We start from the raw sequence: 17,401 nt of genomic DNA, 5'->3' as shown, positions 1-17,401 counted from the left end.
GGAAGTGTATTCAGAGATATTTACTCCTAAACTGAGTAAGCACAAACAAAGCTTGGCAAAGGATGCATCCCTGTTAGAGGCTGACTGAGAAAGGCCAACTTTGTAGACTCAAATTCACATTTGTGATGGGCAGAGTTACTAGTTACTTAAATACCCTTTCTTTTATAGGATAAGCATCTGTTAAGGGGTAGGAAGAAAGTGTTACCATGTTATTTTTTATCTCAGGTCTCAGAACATCACACAACATCCACACAACAAGACAATGAATGTGTCCAACAACTGCAGTATCACAAGTCTAGAACTTTATCACGTTCTCCGCCTCATTGAACTTGCTGGGTATAGCGTCATTTTCTTGTTTGCAGCTCTGTTTAACACCCTTGCCCTCTGGGTGTTCTTCTGCAAGATAAAGAAGTGGACAGAAACAAGGGTGTATGTAATCAACTTAGTCTTTGCAGACTGCTTTGTCATCTGCACCTTGCCTTTCATGCCTTATTTGCTCTGGAAAAAGTCAGCCTGAGATGAGCTCTGCCAGTTGATGAACACAACGTATCTCATCAACATGTTAGTATCTACGTGATTACATTTGTCGCCATTAACCGATACATTGCCCTGAAACACCCCTTGAAAGCCAAGACCTTCAGGTCTCCATCAAAGGCAGCCCTTCTCTGTGGGCTTCTGTGGGTCTCTCTGATCATCGGCGCCACTGCACAGATTTGGCAGAGCCAGTCCACCCTCTGCTTCCAGAAGGATACCACCGTGCCTGCTGCTCTGAACCTGCTTTCCGTGTTCTTTGTGTTTATTCTTCCTTTAGCGACCTTGACTTTTTGCTCCACAAAAGCATTCAGAAGCCTCAAGAGATGCCTGAACACCAGTTCACCAGAGCAGAAACCAAACCAGAAAGCGGTTCGCATTATTTACGCAAACCTGATTGTGTTTCTAGTATGTTTTCTGCCAGCCTTCTTTGGGTTACCTGCCGGGTCTGTAATGGGTAGCGTTGGAGCTACCTGTTTCCTGCTCCACGTTATGAAGACCATCTCCTCCGTGACAAGGTGTATTGCCACATCTAACTGCTGCCTGGATAGTGTCTGCTACTGCTTTGTGACCAAGGAGTTCCATGAAGCCCTTCTACCACGAGCAAAACGAGCAGTGAAAAAACAGAACAAATCCACCCCTTGCAGACACACACTTGCTAAAGGAAAGCAAGGGGTGGAAGAAGGGAGGAAAGAAGGATGAAAACAGCAAACCCAAAACAATAAACCCCAATATCTCTGCAACAGCCAGAGAAGACACATCCTCAGTGTTATTGGGATAACTGTTGCCCCTTTCTCTCTGAAGAGGTCATAAAATCAGAGAACAGTTTGGGTTGGAAGGGACCCTCAAAGGTCATTCAGTTCCACCCAGTTGCAATGAGCAGGGATACCTTCAACTAGATCAGGTGGCCCAGAACCACATCCAGCCTGGCCTGCAATGTCTCCACGGATGGCACAAGAACTTTGTTAGGTTTAGCATTACTAAGTTAACTGTAAATTACACCCTATGCTTCTATTTAGTTCACAGATCTGTGTGAAAGTGTGCATGGAATCTCTGGTCATTAACGTGTCTCCATTGAACTAGATGATCTTAAGGTCCTTTCCAACCCTAACTGTTCTATGATTCTATGAAAGCACGACTTACTGGGTCCCTGTCGTGGTTTAAGCCCCGGCTGTAAATTAGAACCACGCAGTCTACTTCCCCCCCCCACTCCCCAGAGGGATGGGGAGGAGAATCGAAAGAATGTAACTCCCACGGGTTGAGATAAGAACAGTCCAGTAACTCAGGTATAACACAAATCACTACTGCTGCCACCAATAATAATAATGATAAGAGAAATAACAAGGGAAGAAAATATGATACCGCTCGCCGGAAAAGAGCCCGACCGCAAAGAGGACGTGCCCTTCCGGGTAGCTCCCAGTTACATCCCCGGGCATGACGTGCTGTGGTATGGAATACCTCTTTGGCTAGTTTGGGTCAGGCGTCCTGTCCCTGCTTCCTCCCGGCCCCTCCTCCTCCCTGGCAGAGCATGAGACTCACAAAGTCTTTGGTCAGTCTAAACATCAGTTGTTATCAGCTTTGTTCCGAGGCTGAAAGTCAAAAACACAGCGCTGCAACAGCTACTAAAAAGGAGAAAAACTGACTGCTACTGCTGAACCCAGGACAGTATCCACCCCTTATTCCATACCATTCACGTCATGCTCAGATCCCACATTTTCCATATACCCTCACTCTCATTTCAGTGCACTGTTATCTTAGTGCACGGACCAATTCCTATAAAGCTACTGAGTCCGTTCGGTTCATGATGTTGGGCTCCATCTCTTGTAACAGTCTTTCAGGGCAGGAGAGGCTGTGTGCAGTGTTGGATCGTTGTCTGCTGATGCTGATCGTTCCTCCACTGTAGAACTCATCCGGTTCTATCAAAGTTCATTCTCTGTTGGGATGATGGTCGGAGGGAAGTCAGGGCCAGTCGCTGGTGCCCTGCAGACTTCTAGTTGATGGCTATAGCAGGCAACAGCGTACAATTGAGTTCATTGTCTGTTTTCCCCTAAAATCAAATCCCCTTGAGGTACGCATCGGACTTCCCCATCTTCCCGCATTACCCACCAAGTATATCCAGGTCCCTGAGCAAAAGCAATCCCACGAGTGGGTTTGCCTTTACCTGAAGCAGGAATAACCCAGACTGTCTTCCCCAGCAAATTCTTCATGTGCACCACAGGAACTTTGTCCCCCTCTACAATATGTAAAAGTTCCGACTGGGCTGGGCCAGCCCTGTTGGCAGATCCTCTGGTGTTGACCAACCAGGTGGCCTTTGGTAAGTGTGTATCCCAATGCTTGAAAGTTCCCCCACCCATTGCTCTCAGTGTAGTTTTTAACAGCCCATTATACCGTTCGATTTTCCCAGAGGCTGGTGCATGGTAGGGGATGTGATATACCCACTCAATGCCATGCTCTTTGGCCCAAGTGTCTATAAGGTTATTCCGGAAATGAGTCCCATTGTCTGATTCAATTCTTTCTGGGGTGCCATGTCGCCACAAAATCTGGTTCTCAAGGCCCAGGATAGTGTTCCGGGCAGTGGCGTGGGGCACAGCGTATGTTTCCAGCCATCCGGTGGTTGCTTCCACCATGGTAAGCACATGGCGCTTGCCGTGGCGGGTTGGTGGGAGTGTGATATAATCAATCTGCCAGGCCTCCCCATATTTGTACTTCAGCCATCGTCCTCCATACCAAAGAGGCTTTAACCGTTTGGCTTGTTTAATTGCAGCACATGTTTCACACTCATGAATAACCTGGGCAATAGTGTCCATTGTTAAGTCCACCCCTCGATCACGGGCCCATCTGTATGTTGCATTTCTGCCCCGATGGCCTGAAGTGTCATGGGCCCACCGAGCCAAAAATAATTCACCTTTATGTTGCCAATCTAAGTCCATCTGAGCCACTTCAATCTTAGCAGCTTTATCCACTTGTTGGTTGTTCTGGTGTTCCTCAGTGGCCCGACTCTTGGGTACATGGGCGTCTACATGGCGTACCTTCACCACCAGGTTCTGCACCCGGGCAGCGATATCTTGCCACAGTGCAGCAGCCCAGATGGGTTTACCTCTGCGTTGCCAGTTGCTCTGCTTCCATTGCTGCAACCACCCCCACAGGGCATTTGCCACCATCCATGAGTCAGTATAGAGATAAAGTACTGGCCACTTTTCTCGTTCAGCAATGTCCAAGGCCAGCTGGATGGCTTTCACCTCGGCAAACTGACTCGATTCACCCTCCCCTTCAGCAGTTTCTGCAACTTGTCTTTGAGGACTCCATACAGCTGCCTTCCATCTCCGATGCTTTCCCACAATACGGCAGGACCCATCAGTAAACAAGGCATACTGCTTTTCACTTTCTGACAGTTTATTATATGGTGGGGCCTCTTCAGCACGCATCACCTCCTCTTCTGGTGACATTCCAAAATCTTTGCCCTCTGGCCAGTCCATGATGACTTCTAGAATGCCTGGACGACTGGGATTTCCTATTCGAGCTCGTTGTGTAATTAGTGCAGCCCATTTACTCCATGTCGCATCGGTTGCATGATGTGTAGAGGAGACCCTGCCTTTGAACATCCAGCCCAGAACGGGCAACCGGGGTGCCAGGAGGAGCTGTGCTTCAGTGCCAATCACCTCCGAAGCAGCTCGAACCCCTTCATAGGCTGCCAGTATCTCTTTCTCAGTTGGGGTATAGCTGGCCTCAGATCCTTTGTATCCCCGACTCCAAAAGCCGAGGGGTCGACCTCGAGTCTCCCCTGGAGCTTTCTGCCAGAGGCTCCAGGTAGGACCATTCTCCCCGGCTGCGGTGTACAGTACATTTTTTACATCTGGCCCGTTCCGGACTGGTCCAAGAGCTACTGCATGAACTATCTCACGTTTAATTTGCTCAAAGGCTTGTTGTTGCTCAGGGCCCCATTTAAAATCGTTCTTCTTCCGGGTCACATGATAGAGAGGGCTTACAATAGAACTGTAATTTGGGATGTGCATTCTCCAGAACCCCAGAGCACCCAAGAAAGCTTGTGTTTCTTTCTTATTAGTTGGTGGAGACATTGCTGTTATTTTGTTGATCACATCTGTAGGGATCTGGCGACATCCATCTTGCCATTTTATTCCCAAAAACTGAATCTCCTGTGCAGGTCCCTTGACCTTACTCCGTTTTATGGCAAAACCAGCTTTCAGCAGGATTTGGATTATTTCCCTCCCTTTCTCAAAGACTTCTTCCGCTGTATCACCCCACACAATAATGTCATCAATGTATTGCAGGTGTTCTGGAGCTTGCCCCTGTTCCAGTGCATTCTGGATCAGTCCATGGCAAATGGTAGGGCTGTGTTTCCACCCCTGGGGCAGTCGGTTCCAAGTGTACTGGACGCCCCTCCAAGTAAAAGCAAACTGTGGCCTACACTCTGCTGCCAAAGGAATTGAGAAGAATGCATTGGCAATATCAATCGTGGCATACCACTTGGCTGCCTTTGACTCCAGTTCATACTGAAGGTCTAGCATGTCCGGTACAGCAGCACTCAATGGTGGTGTGACTTCATTCAGGCCACGATAGTCTACTGTTAGTCTCCACTCTCCGTTAGACTTTCGCACTGGCCATATGGGGCTATTAAAGGGTGAGCGGGTCCTGCTGATCACTCCCTGACTCTCCAGACTACGGATCAGCTTATGGATGGGAATCAGGGAGTCTCGGTTGGTGCGATATTGCCGCCGGTGCACTGTTGCGGTCGCGATTGGCACTTGTTGTTCTTCGACCTTCAGCAACCCCACAACAGAAGGATCCTCTGAGAGACCAGGCAAGGTGGACAGCTGCTCATTTTCCTCAGTCTCCAAAGCAGCAATACCAAAAGCCCATCGGTACCCTTTTGGGTCTTTGAAGTACCCTCTCCTGAGGTAATCTATGCCGAGGATGCATGGAGCCTCTGGACCAGTCACAATGGGGTGCTTTTGCCATTTCCTTCCAGTCAGGCTGATCTCAGCCTCCAGTACAGTCAACTCTTGGGAACCTCCTGTCACTCCAGAGATATAGATGGGTTCCACCCCTTGACAGCTTGACGGCATCAGGGTACACTGTGCACCGGTATCTACGAGAGCTTTATACTTCTGTGGGACTGATGTGCCAGGCCATCTGACCCACACAGTCCAGTAAATCCGATTATCCCCTACCTCCACCTGGCTGGAGGCAGGGTCCCTCTAACAGTCATCACAACGTTGGACACCTAAGTCGTATTGAAAGGGATTATTCTTCGTTATCATAGGAGCTGGAGTAAAATCAGCTCTTCCGCTCCATCTGGGAACCTGCTCACCAGAGACTGAAGCCGCAGCTCTCATGGGATGATTAGTCTTGACCCTTGTTCCTATTTTCAATTCATGCACCCGTTCCTCCAAAGCTGAAGTAGGTTTTCCATCCCACTTCGTCATGTCTTCTCCATGATCCCGCAGGTAAGACCATAGGGTGGCCCGTGGTGTTTGCCTTCTATATCTTCTGTCTCGAACAATAGGACGTCTTTTGTTAACAGCTGAGACGTATGTTGGTACACGTGAGGAGCTGGATAAATCAGATAGATCGTCCCTCAATTGTTTGACATCCTGGGACAGTTTTTCCACAGCTGAGATGATGGAAGGGGTGAGATTGTCTTCGAACTCTCGGAGTTTATGAATCATTTCATCCACTGTTGGTGTTACTATGTCACCCCAGGTTACCGTTGCCAATGAATGGGCATATGATGACGGTGCATTCCGTGTAAGTTTTCGCCACATGGGTCGTGTACATTCGACTTCATCTGGGTCTATGGGTATATCTCCGTTATTCAGTTTGATGTGATAGATCATCTCTACGATGGCTCATTCCCTCAGAGACTGGATGCCTTTGTCTAAAGTAGTCCACTTGGCCGAACGACTCGTAACATCGTCCTTGTATGGAAACCTTTCTTTCACAGCTGCCAAGAGCCGCCTCCAAAGACTGAGGGACTTTTTCTCTCTTGCAATTGCTTTGTCAATTCCCCCTTCTCTAGCAAGTGATCCCAGCTGCTTGGCTTCCGTACCTCCTAGTTCGTGACCATCGGCCCCATTGTCCCAGCATCGCAGCAACCAGGTGATGATGTGCTCCCCTGGTTGACGGGTAAAATCTTTTCGCATATTCCGTAGCTCGGTTGAGGTCCGAGGTCGAGAAGTCACCTCTTCTTCTTCTTCGTCATGTGATGATGACTCCTGACCAGATGCTGTCCTGAGTGGTGAATACATTGTTTCTTCATCTCGCTTCACCCTTCTTGCCTCTTTTTTGCTTTTTCTCTTGCGTAGAGGGGCAATCGATATTGGTACGAATTGGTCCTCTGGTTTAGCTGCAGTCATCACTGTGGTTTGAGTAGCAACAGTACTTGTTGCTGGGGGTGGTGTAGCTGCTGTGGTTGGAGCTGGGGTAGCTTTGCTGTCTGTTGCAGTTGAAGTTTGAGTAGCGGCTGTACTTGTCGCTGGCGGTGGTGTAGCTGCTGTGTTTGGAGCTGGGGTAGCTGCACTGTCTGTTGCAGTCGAAGTTTGAGTAGTGGCTGTACTTGTCGCTGGGGGTGGTGTAGCTGCTGTGCTCGGAGCTGGAGAAGCTGCGCTGTCTGTTGCTTCGCTCTCAGATCCAGGGACATTTTTTCCCTTTTGAAGGTGCTGGATAGCGTTGAACAAGGCCCGGTAGGCATAGGCCAAGCCCCAGCACGTTGACATGATTTGTCCCTCTCTGGTATGACCAGGATGACAGCACACCTCATTTAAGTGTTTTACTAATTCTTCTGGATTTTGCACTTGTTCGGTGGTGAAATTCCAAAACACTGGAGGGGCCCACTGACCTAGGTACTTGCCCATACTATCCCACACACCTTGCCACTCATGGCTGTCCAGCCTTGGGGAAAATCTCTCGGTCCCCCTATTTTGTCGTCTAACCCCAGACAAGACCCAAACCCGACTCTGCTTAACTCTTGAGATCAGACGTAATGGTTGTGGACAAAACACACTCTGTATGCGTGCCAACATGGTGACCCCCATCACAATCAGCAAACAGGTCTCAACAATATTAAAAGGCCACTCAAAAATTTCAAAACTCTCAAACGATGCTGTAAACGGTCTGGGAGGGGCACTGGGAGGGTAAAAGAATGTCTCCTTCATAGGTTGACCACCCAGGAAGGAGAAAAAAGATGTATAGTTGCTAAGCATTTGTATTATATACCTCCCAAAGTATAAAGGTGGTGACCACACTGGGAACACAAGCCAGATCAGTTTCATGATCAATCCTTCTATTGTATTACAAGTCATTGCTACAAAATACAACGAGACAACAACCTTAGCCCAAGCCCCACACTTGAAAAACACCAACACAGCAAATACCGGCTCTAAGTAACCTACGGCATATTGAGACTGTGAGATCAAAAACAACAACTTTGAGAGCCAATAAATCAGCATTGTGACGAGTGACTATTAATCTAAAACACTGAATGCTTATCACAAATACGATTAGACACACTCCGGTCAGATCTGTCGTTATCTCAACCCTTCGGGCCCCACGTTGGGCGCCAAAAAGAACTGTCGTGGTTTAAGCCCCGGCTGTAAATTAGAACCACGCAGTCTACTTCCCCCCCCCACTCCCCAGAGGGATGGGGAGGAGAATCGAAAGAATGTAACTCCCACGGGTTGAGATAAGAACAGTCCAGTAACTAAGGTATAACACAAATCACTACTGCTGCCACCAATAATAATAATGATAAGAGAAATAACAAGGGAAGAGAATATGATACCGCTCGCCGGAAAAGAGCCCGACCGCAAAGAGGACGTGCCCTTCCGGGTAGCTCCCAGTTACATCCCCGGGCATGACGTGCTGTGGTATGGAATACCTCTTTGGCTAGTTTGGGTCAGGCGTCCTGTCCCTGCTTCCTCCCGGCCCCTCCTCCTCCCTGGCAGAGCATGAGACTCACAAAGTCTTTGGTCAGTCTAAACATCAGTTGTTATCAGCTTTGTTCCGAGGCTGAAAGTCAAAAACACAGTGCTGCAACAGCTACTAAAAAGGAGAAAAACTGACTGCTACTGCTGAACCCAGGACAGTCCCATAAAAGCACACAATCCAGGAGAAATCATGGCACAGACACCTCCCCAAGGGGCTGCTTCTCCCCACGCCCCCCCCCAGGAAGCCCTTTTAAGTCTGCCTAGACCTTTGCCATCCATGCATGTGACCTGCATCTGCTGCTGCTCAATCTGCTCTTATCACCTTTGGAACTGTGAGTTCAGGAGACACAGATTAATGGGACAAAACCTGAGGAAGCTAGAACCTGGCTCCCATAGACAGGACTGCAACTGCTGCAGCCAACAGGCAGAAAACCCATCAAAAAGACTGTAAAGTCTCACTGGGGAATGCACTTAAAAGAGCTTCTAAAGGTCCTGACAGTGTGCTCACTGCCTCACCAGCACCTCTGACCAGTGACTGTCATTGCCAGCTCGGGCTTTGCAGTGGTGTGGATGAGCAGTGTTAGACACCTGACTGCTTTGCAGAGGATAAGCCAGCCCATACTGTCTGTCACCCTTCCTGTAAAGACACTGAAGAGAAGCACACCGGGACCTCTCACCCTGGGCTCGCTATCACGGCGCGCACAAGCACTGACGTGTCCCCTCAGAAAGGCTGTCAGCCGCCCCGCTGCACACACTCTGTAACCACACCGGAGGCTGCCCAGCCCTGCTGTGCTCCCTGAGGACCTTCTGCTGCCAGAAGGACAATTTGCAACCATTCTGGGTTGTATTTCAGAAATTATTTGTTTTCCCAAGACTAAAAACATTAAATTTTAATTGCTGGGGTTTGTGTAAGGCGGGTGGGGGAGCACAGGCTGGGTGGGTAAGGATGATGGTGAAGCATCCAGCTGATGCGAGCGGAACAACAGAGGGCACCGGAGACTCGACTGTCCCAAAACCTAAGTGATAAATGAAGCACTTTGGGGGAACAAGAGCTCATTGCTGTGTTTCAGCTGCCGGCAGCAGGCTCTGGGGCAGCTGTGCCCTGCATGGAGTAGCATACTGTGCTGGTACCCGCGGACCTGGCACGTCCTCTCCCCTGTCACAACGCCTGCGTCTACACTGCAACCTTAAGGAGGATTAAACCACCCTGAGAGCCCCCCAGGCAGCAGGTAATGGCTTTTAATTCTTCCCATGCTGAACTGTGCTCTGCTCAAAACAGAATATGCTTTCTCACCTCTTAACTAAAACACTAGCCTGCTTGTTAACATGCATGCATGAGACCCAAGGTTATTGTAACAAACCTCTCCTATGAAGACACGCTCAGAGAAAAAGCCTGGAGAAGAAAAGGCTCCAGGGATACCTTAGAGCACCTTTCGAGTACCTACAAGAAGTCTGGAGAGGGACTTATGACAAGGGCCTGTACTGACAGACAAGGGGAATGGCTTTAACCTGACAGAGGGGAGACTGAGATTAGATGTAAGGAAGAAGCTCTTCCCTGTGAGGGTGCTAAGGCGCTGGCACAGGGTGCCCAGAGAAGCTGTGGCTGCCCCATCCCTGGCAGAGTTCAAGGCCAGGCTGGACACAGGAGCTTGGAGCAACCTGCTCTAGTGGAAGGTGTGCCAGGGGGTTGGAACTTGATGAGCTGTAAGGTCCCCTCCAACCCAAACCATTGTCAATCCTCACCCGCACACAGATGCTTTGGTGTCCTCCTGCTTTGCAGCCACCTGTGTCTTCAGGGGGGTCTTCATCCCCCGCTTTGGTTTCACACCAGTTCCTCTTCTGCACACAAGGAGATACCCAGCTCCAGGCACACTGCAGCACACAACACTGGGAACCACCGCCGGCTCTGTGCTTACATAGGGGGTTTGATGGGGCTGGGATGCCCAGCCCCAGCTGGTTCAGCTGCTTCTCAGGGCAGAGCTATGCAGGCAGAGTGGCTTTTCACTGTGGGATGACCACAGCAGGCTGGCAGGGAACGGCTGCAAGGTAGGTGGTACCATAATGCAGCCGAGGACCTGTGAGGCTGGAAGCCCAAGAGAGACGGGACACCAGCTTTATATTAGCTCCTCCATAAATTCCACCCTACAAATGACCGCACCCCTGTGGTTCAGTAATGACATACCAGCTCTGGGGCTATGGCAGCTGCTGGGCTTTCCTCTGTGGGTGCCAGATCCGTCTCAGAGTCTCTCACACTAAAACCAGTTCACTCAGTCAGTTCATGCAACTGGGCGTTTTCACTACAGTTTAAATGTTTGTGCTTACAAGATGCTGACTGATAAGGCAATGTATTTGTAACATTGAAGGAATCTGGGTGTTTTCTTTCCCTGCCTCGATGTAAACACTTACTTTATGAGCTGCAGACTAAGTCCGATTCATCTTTCACAGCCTCCTTGCCGGTAGAAGATACTCTGAATATTTAAAGGAATATCAGGAGATAGTCTAAGTTCTTGGTTTTGTGTTTTCTGCTTTAGCAACATTTTGACTTCCTGTCTTTGAAGGTTGAGATCAGACTTGTGATCACATTCCCTTCTCTCTTTGGAGACCTCGGACTAGATCTGCTAGGGCTGGTAGTACTTAATGCTGAGCAATTCCTCCCCAGCATCCCGCAGAGAGAGTGGGTTCATGGCAGCATGACATAAACCAGCTTGTGCCCAGGCAGCCAAGTAGCCCAACAGCATCCTGGCCTGTATCAGCAATAGTGAGGCGGCAGGGCCAGAGCAGTGATCATCGCCCTGTACTGGGCACTGGTGAGGCCACACCTCGAACCCTGTGCTCAGTGCTGATGAGCTGATCTGCAGTGCAAGGGCAGGAGGAGCCCCAGAACCAGAGGAGCGGGGCACTGCAGCCGGCCCCAGCCCAGACAGCCTGTCCCCAAGCTTGGTCTCATGCCTGCCCTCTTGTCTTGCAGAGACAACCCAACATGGAGAACTGCACCGAAGACTATGACATGCGGAACGGCGTCGTGCTGTTTCAATTTATAGTCTACATCCCGGTGCTCTCTCTGGGGATCCCACTGAACGCGGTTGCCTTCTGGGTCTTCTGCTGCAAACTCAAGAGGTGGACCGAGACCAGGGTGTACATGATCAACCTCATAGTCGCAGACAGTTTCCTGCTCTTTGCCCTGCCTTTCTTGATATATTTTACCAAGTATGAGCATCCCATAGACAACTTGTGTTTCACCATACAAAGTATCTACTTTACAAACATGCCTATGAGCATCCTGATCATCACCCTGATAGCAATCGATCGATACATCGCAATCAAGTTCCCTCTAAAAGCAAAGGTTCTTCGATCCCCACTGAAATCAGCTTCCATCTGTGGGGCTCTTTGGATAATACTAATGATTTATTCCTACTTTCATCCACAACTTCATGACAGAAAGGAAAAAGTATGCTTTCAAAAACAATCTACTCAACCTAGTTATACATTGTTAGTGCCCATCATCTTTGGCTATTTTGTCCCCTTAGTGATTGTGACTTTTTGCTCAGTACAAGTCATCAGATGTCTCAAGAAGAAGATGGTCACGAGCCCTCATGAGACAAAATTAATCCAGAAAGCAATCCGCATTATTTCTGTGAATCTGTATGTGTTCACTGTATGTTTTTCACCCTTCTTCATTGCCCTGCTCTCGTGGTTCACAGTGGATGTTACTGGAGCATGTTCTCTGCTCTCGGAAGTTAGAGCCTGTGTTCAGATCTGCGCATGCTTAGCAAACACTAACTGCTGTTTGGATGCATTTTGCTATTACTTTGCAGCTAAGCCACTACTGCACGGAAAAACAGCCCCACAAAGCATTGTAAACCCCAGAACAGAACTTTTGCGTTGTGCCTATCATGTATAAATCTGTGAAGACCTGATCTCACCCAAGCAACTGCTGTAAGCCCTGGTGAGAGGTTTGCTGTACTTCAATGGGATCAACTCTTCAGTAGGTGTCCTGACAGGTGAGAAGCGATCGCATCTGCTCAAGTTGCCACAGCCTCACGCTGCATGAATATTGATGCCCAGCAAACAGCAGCGAGCAACATGAAGCAGATGCAGCCATGATCCCTGCCTTACAATCCATGCACAGTTTTCAGGAGAGGTTTGATGAGAGCGAGGTGTGTGAGGCCTTTCTGCACAGATGGGGCAGACCCAGAGCTGAGGGCTTCTCGGCATTGCCCTGTGTGATGAAGCATTGCTCTGGATTTGGTGCTTCCTCTCTTTCAGCTGCTTGAACAGTGCCCAGTAGGGGTTCAGCAGCTTTCCTGCACTTCATTTTGAGACATTTAACCCTGAAGGTGTCCCTGCTCATGGCAGGAAGGTTGCAAACAGATGCTCTTTAAGATCCCTTCCAACCCAAACCATTCTATGATTACACAGAGAACATTAGGCTTTCCTAGCTGGATCCCAGACCACACATGTAAATGCCTGACTTTCCAGCTACAAATCTCCCCTATAATACCTGTCCTTGCTGACTATGCACTGCGTATCCTCCCACCCCACAGGGAAGTGACAACAGAGCAGCCAAAACAATTAAACCACTAATGGAAATCTTGGGGCACTAGAAGGAAGTGCCCCATAGAGTCAGCATGGGAAACATTATAGAGTTGTTGAAATGCATGTGATAGCTGTATCTCCTTTGGCTTCATGGCCCTTGACTCCGAGTGTCTTCTGCCTCATAAATACCTAAAACATTCCTCCAGGGAATGCAAATCCATATTCTGGCCATTTAAACCTACAGACAACCAACTTTCTTGGTGACAACTCACCAATAGCTTCCCTGAAAGTGTCCTGTCACCTTCTAGTGTCCGCAGACCACACGCTGAAACCACTGTCTAGACACCAGACAAACAACATACAAAACAACTATTCCCATCACAGAAAACTCTCCTCATCCAAACATCAGATCTAACTGCTTTGTGTCAGTACCTTGGCACAGGTCCCATCATGATGGAAGCTCAGCATAAAAATGGATGAAACCATTCAGGTCACTCAGTTGATCATTTATGTCCCAGTTTTCTTTGATGTCTTACTTAATGCTCTGACATTGATGGTCTTTCACTGCAAGCAGAGCGCATGTGGCCAACTTAATCACAGCGCACACTGCTTGGCCCTCATTCTGCCTTTTAAAGTCTCTTTTCAAAGACAGCAAGAGAAACCAGACACAAATTGTGCCTGAACTTAAGAACCATCCATTGCTTAAGGGGATGCGTGAGTGTCGTCACCCTTGTAGCTGTCAGCAAATACGCTGCTATTAACTACCCTTGGAAAGCAAGGGGCCTAGGGCCCCCGTTAGCCCATTCTCCTTTATGGTGTGCCGTCAATGCCCATGACAGGCATCACTTACGTGTCCACGCAAGAGGTGTTGAGCAAGGAAGACATCCTCTTTTTTCAGTAATAGCGCAAAGGGCCTTCAAAAATACTCTTCCCTATAGGATCCCGATCCCCTTCTGGGCTTCTACATCTCATTGGTTATAGTGAATGCCTGTTTCAAACAGACCATTATGGCAATGTTAATTACTTTGAAGAGAGATGAAGGCTGAGCCATGTCAACCTGGTCTCCAAATGTTAACCCAGAAAGCAAACCATATACTTGTTCTGCAAACCCTGCCACGTTCATGTTTTCTGCCTGCTGACATGGGGCACCTTGCCCAATTTCCAGTGAGCTCCACTGAAGTTGCCTACTCTGAAATACAAAACAGTAACGCTTTTGTTCCTGTGGCCTCATGGATAGGCCTCGTAGGATGGCAAATAAAAGCTGCTGTCGAGATACCATTTGCTACTGGTTTATAACTAACGAATTTCAGAGCAATTTCTTCCCCAAACGTAGAGATTTCAAACCCAGGAAGGATCACAGACAAGGCACTCTATTAAATAAACTAAACAGCTTCCATAGTTGCACCCCAGCCAGCAGCTAAGCACCACACAGCCGCCCGCTTACCCCGTATCGATGCCAAAACCAGTTTAAATGGGCTAAAGCATTTATAGTTGGCATTCCTATACATAGCCAAGCTTGCTGCATATAAGGCTGTATGGAGTGAGTGCTTTTCTCTTGTAGGAAGCAAACTGAGGCCTCCGCTGTTCATGTTCTACATTAAAAAAATTGTTTCATTTCCTGATTGTAAAACAGAAACTTGTGGAGTTCACGATCCCGGTCATCACGAAGGGACAGTTTTTGTTGTTTGCACTGACTGCCAGGAAAACAGAAAACGAAGCATTTTTAGCACGTGATAATAAAGCTATTTCATAGTATTATACCTATAAATAAATATTCATTCACCACCATTATACATCAGAGTCCTCTATTATTAATGCGAAACTTACATCAGAGGTTGTGAAAAGAGACTTAGCTAACATGATATCAAAGCTGCCTTACAACGGGCTGCTTACAGTGTAACCCCAAGATGAGCAAGGAACTTTCTGATTACCTGAAGATGCTGCCTCGGACTAACATTAGCATCTGCTTTACATGTCAAGTTAGAATGGTTCGTTTCTGACCCCTGTCTTCAGTCAGACCAAAACCTCAGCTCCATGAGTGCTCCCAGTAAATGAAACAGCACCTTTGCCACAACAAGCCATGGAACCTGGGCCACAACAAACTAGCAGCCATCGCACAGCGCTGGAATGGCAAACCATGAGGACAGCGACACTGCTATCCACACATCTTTCTGATGGCCTTGCACAGAAGCCTGGCTAACAGTAGTAGGAGGCAGCAGCCACAGTCCATCAGAGCTCCAACAAGCAAGGCTGGACCACTGCATTCTGCTGATGTTTCAGCCAGATAGAATCTCTCTGTCCTTTAAAAGGAAAAGATGCTGACAAAGGCTTAAGCTTTAAATCAGGAAATTGATGCTGCAGTAAAAATTTAGCCTGTGGGGGAGGGGGACGAAGTACACACAAACTAAAAGCAAACAAAAAAAATCATGCAAGGAAAAGCCTACAAAGTAGGCTCACCTCTCCAGCAGCCCTGTGAATGGTACTGGGGGCTCAGCAGGATGACAGCAGGGGGCAGTCCCCATGCCTGCTCCAGCAGGAACATTGATCTAGAAGGCAGAGAGAAGACCTCAGGATGCTTCAGGCCAATGAGTCCCCTCCAAGCAATGAGCACAACCTGTTGGGCAATGAAGGTCAGTGGGCATTTCCCAGTGAGGCATCAGGCACTGGAAACCCAAAGCTGTTCCATGGCCAGAGGAACTGCTGCAGGGCTGCACAGCAAATGAGCGTTTCATCTCACTATTGCAGGCTCCTCAGTCAAAGCGGGGTGGTACAAACCATGCCACTGGTGGCAGAGGAAACTCAACCCTAGGGAAATGCATTAAGGAGGGGCAGGGATGCTTCCTCGACCAGCATCGCTGCTCTCACAGCCACCAGCGAATGGACGTTGCAGGACACCTCACTGGTCACGTACCAGGAGCACTGCTAGGAGGACTCATGGTGCCTGCACATCACACCACAGCTGGTGAGGAACATCCATTCTCTCCAAGGGCAGCGAGTGAGCAGGTAATTCCTCCTGGCTATTTGCAGACCTGGTTATTTGAGCTCTGAAAGGCACTGCGTTTCCCCAGTTCTGGTGGGACACCAGAACAGTGGTGGAGAAACTGAGAGGGATGGAAGTGGTCTATTTTCAAAGGCTCATTTTGATACTGGCCACGTTAAACTGAGAGAGCCTTTGCTAGATCTTCCTGTTGTCTGATATCATTGATTATTTCGTTTTCTGGCCTCTTAACCGTTTCCTTGCCCAAATGACAGAACTGCTGCAGGTATTGGCTGTAGCACACTCCCTCACCACTGAAGAGGTCTCCTGGCATGATTCCTGCAGCAGCATTATTTTCAAAGCTAGCCAAGAGCTGCAGATGCACATAAATGCTGCAGCACTGCCCTATGGTTTGCTTGCTCAGGCTGAAGCATTCTCCCCTGCTGCCCTCCACATGCAGCCTTCCCCACATGGGACCCAATGCTTTTCTCTCCTCCACAAGTGATCAGGCTCATGTCCCGCTCCATTCCCTTCCTACTAAGTATCCTTCAGCCACCTCTGCTCTCAGTCATTTTCACAGTCACTGTTGGTAAAGCTCTGAACTATCTAAATTAACCACTGATTCAGTCAAGAGTCTAGCTTCTTAAAGGTTTAATCTGCTTTTCTAGGAACTATGCCTCTTAATACTCCCAAAAAGAACCTCAGCAGCTGCAGTATCACAGCCTGTGGAAGCTTTCCACTTGTCCAGCTGTGTGTTTACATCCCAGATTTGCTTCTAGACATTTTGCTGAATGTGTTGGCACTGTGGGTGTTCTGCTGCGAGCTCAGAAAATGGACAGAAACAAGTACTCATGGTCAACATGCCTATGGCTGACTGCTTGCTGCTCTTTGCCTTTTAAAACTTGATCTCAGTTCCATCAGCTGAAGGTAGGTACATGGTACCTGATTCTCCAGCTGGCTATTTCATAAAGCACTTAATGAGCATCAGTATCATCACTGTCATAGCAGCTGACAGGTACTTTGCAATCAAGCACCTTCTGAAAGCCAAGGTGCTGAGGTCACCGCTGAAGGCAGTTTTTATTAGTTATTGCTCCATACAAGTCACTGCAGAACTCTTGAGGAAGAAGAATGAAGACTGCCACAAAGAAAAGGTACTCAGTAAAGTCATCTACCTTGTGTCAGCAAATACGGCTGCGTTCATAATATGTTTTTTACCTTTTTACCTCAGCCATCTCCTTTGCTTTATAATGGACTCCATCAGCTCCAGCTGTTCTGCAATACAGAGGTTTAATAATTCAGACTTTAATTTGATGGACTATTCTCCAATAAGGGTAAACATGCCTTTAAGATTTCCTCCGCAGCATGTGATTTTTGTGCCAAGAGTACAATGATGTGAAAGATTACCTATTGCCAG

At 48.3% G+C, this 17,401-nt stretch overlaps 1 protein-coding gene and 2 pseudogenes across 3 annotated transcripts; all 3 read left to right on the top strand.

The window, feature by feature from the left end:
• Positions 1 to 262: 262 nt before the first annotated feature.
• LOC308223779 (G-protein coupled receptor 35-like) lies at positions 263 to 1,193 on the top strand (annotated as a pseudogene). The gene has a single exon. The product of its transcript is annotated as a G-protein coupled receptor 35-like (transcript).
• A 10,252-nt stretch (positions 1,194 to 11,445) lies between these two features.
• LOC308224297 (G-protein coupled receptor 35-like) lies at positions 11,446 to 12,375 on the top strand (the record flags this gene model as incomplete). Its single annotated transcript, XM_080624051.1, has 1 exon — positions 11,446 to 12,375. Exon 1 carries the CDS (start codon positions 11,455 to 11,457, stop codon positions 12,373 to 12,375), a length of 921 nt encoding a protein of 306 aa, XP_080480177.1. The 5' UTR covers positions 11,446 to 11,454.
• A 4,285-nt stretch (positions 12,376 to 16,660) lies between these two features.
• On the top strand, positions 16,661 to 17,378 carry LOC308224296 (G-protein coupled receptor 35-like; annotated as a pseudogene). Its single transcript has one exon. The product of its transcript is annotated as a G-protein coupled receptor 35-like (transcript).
• The last annotated feature ends 23 nt before the right edge of the window (positions 17,379 to 17,401 follow it).

This window comes from Psittacula echo (genome assembly GCF_963264785.1).
Source record: "Psittacula echo genome assembly, chromosome: 7".
In the NCBI taxonomy this organism is placed as follows: Eukaryota; Metazoa; Chordata; class Aves; order Psittaciformes; family Psittacidae; genus Psittacula; species Psittacula echo.
This window is presented reverse-complemented; position numbering and strand designations above follow the sequence as displayed.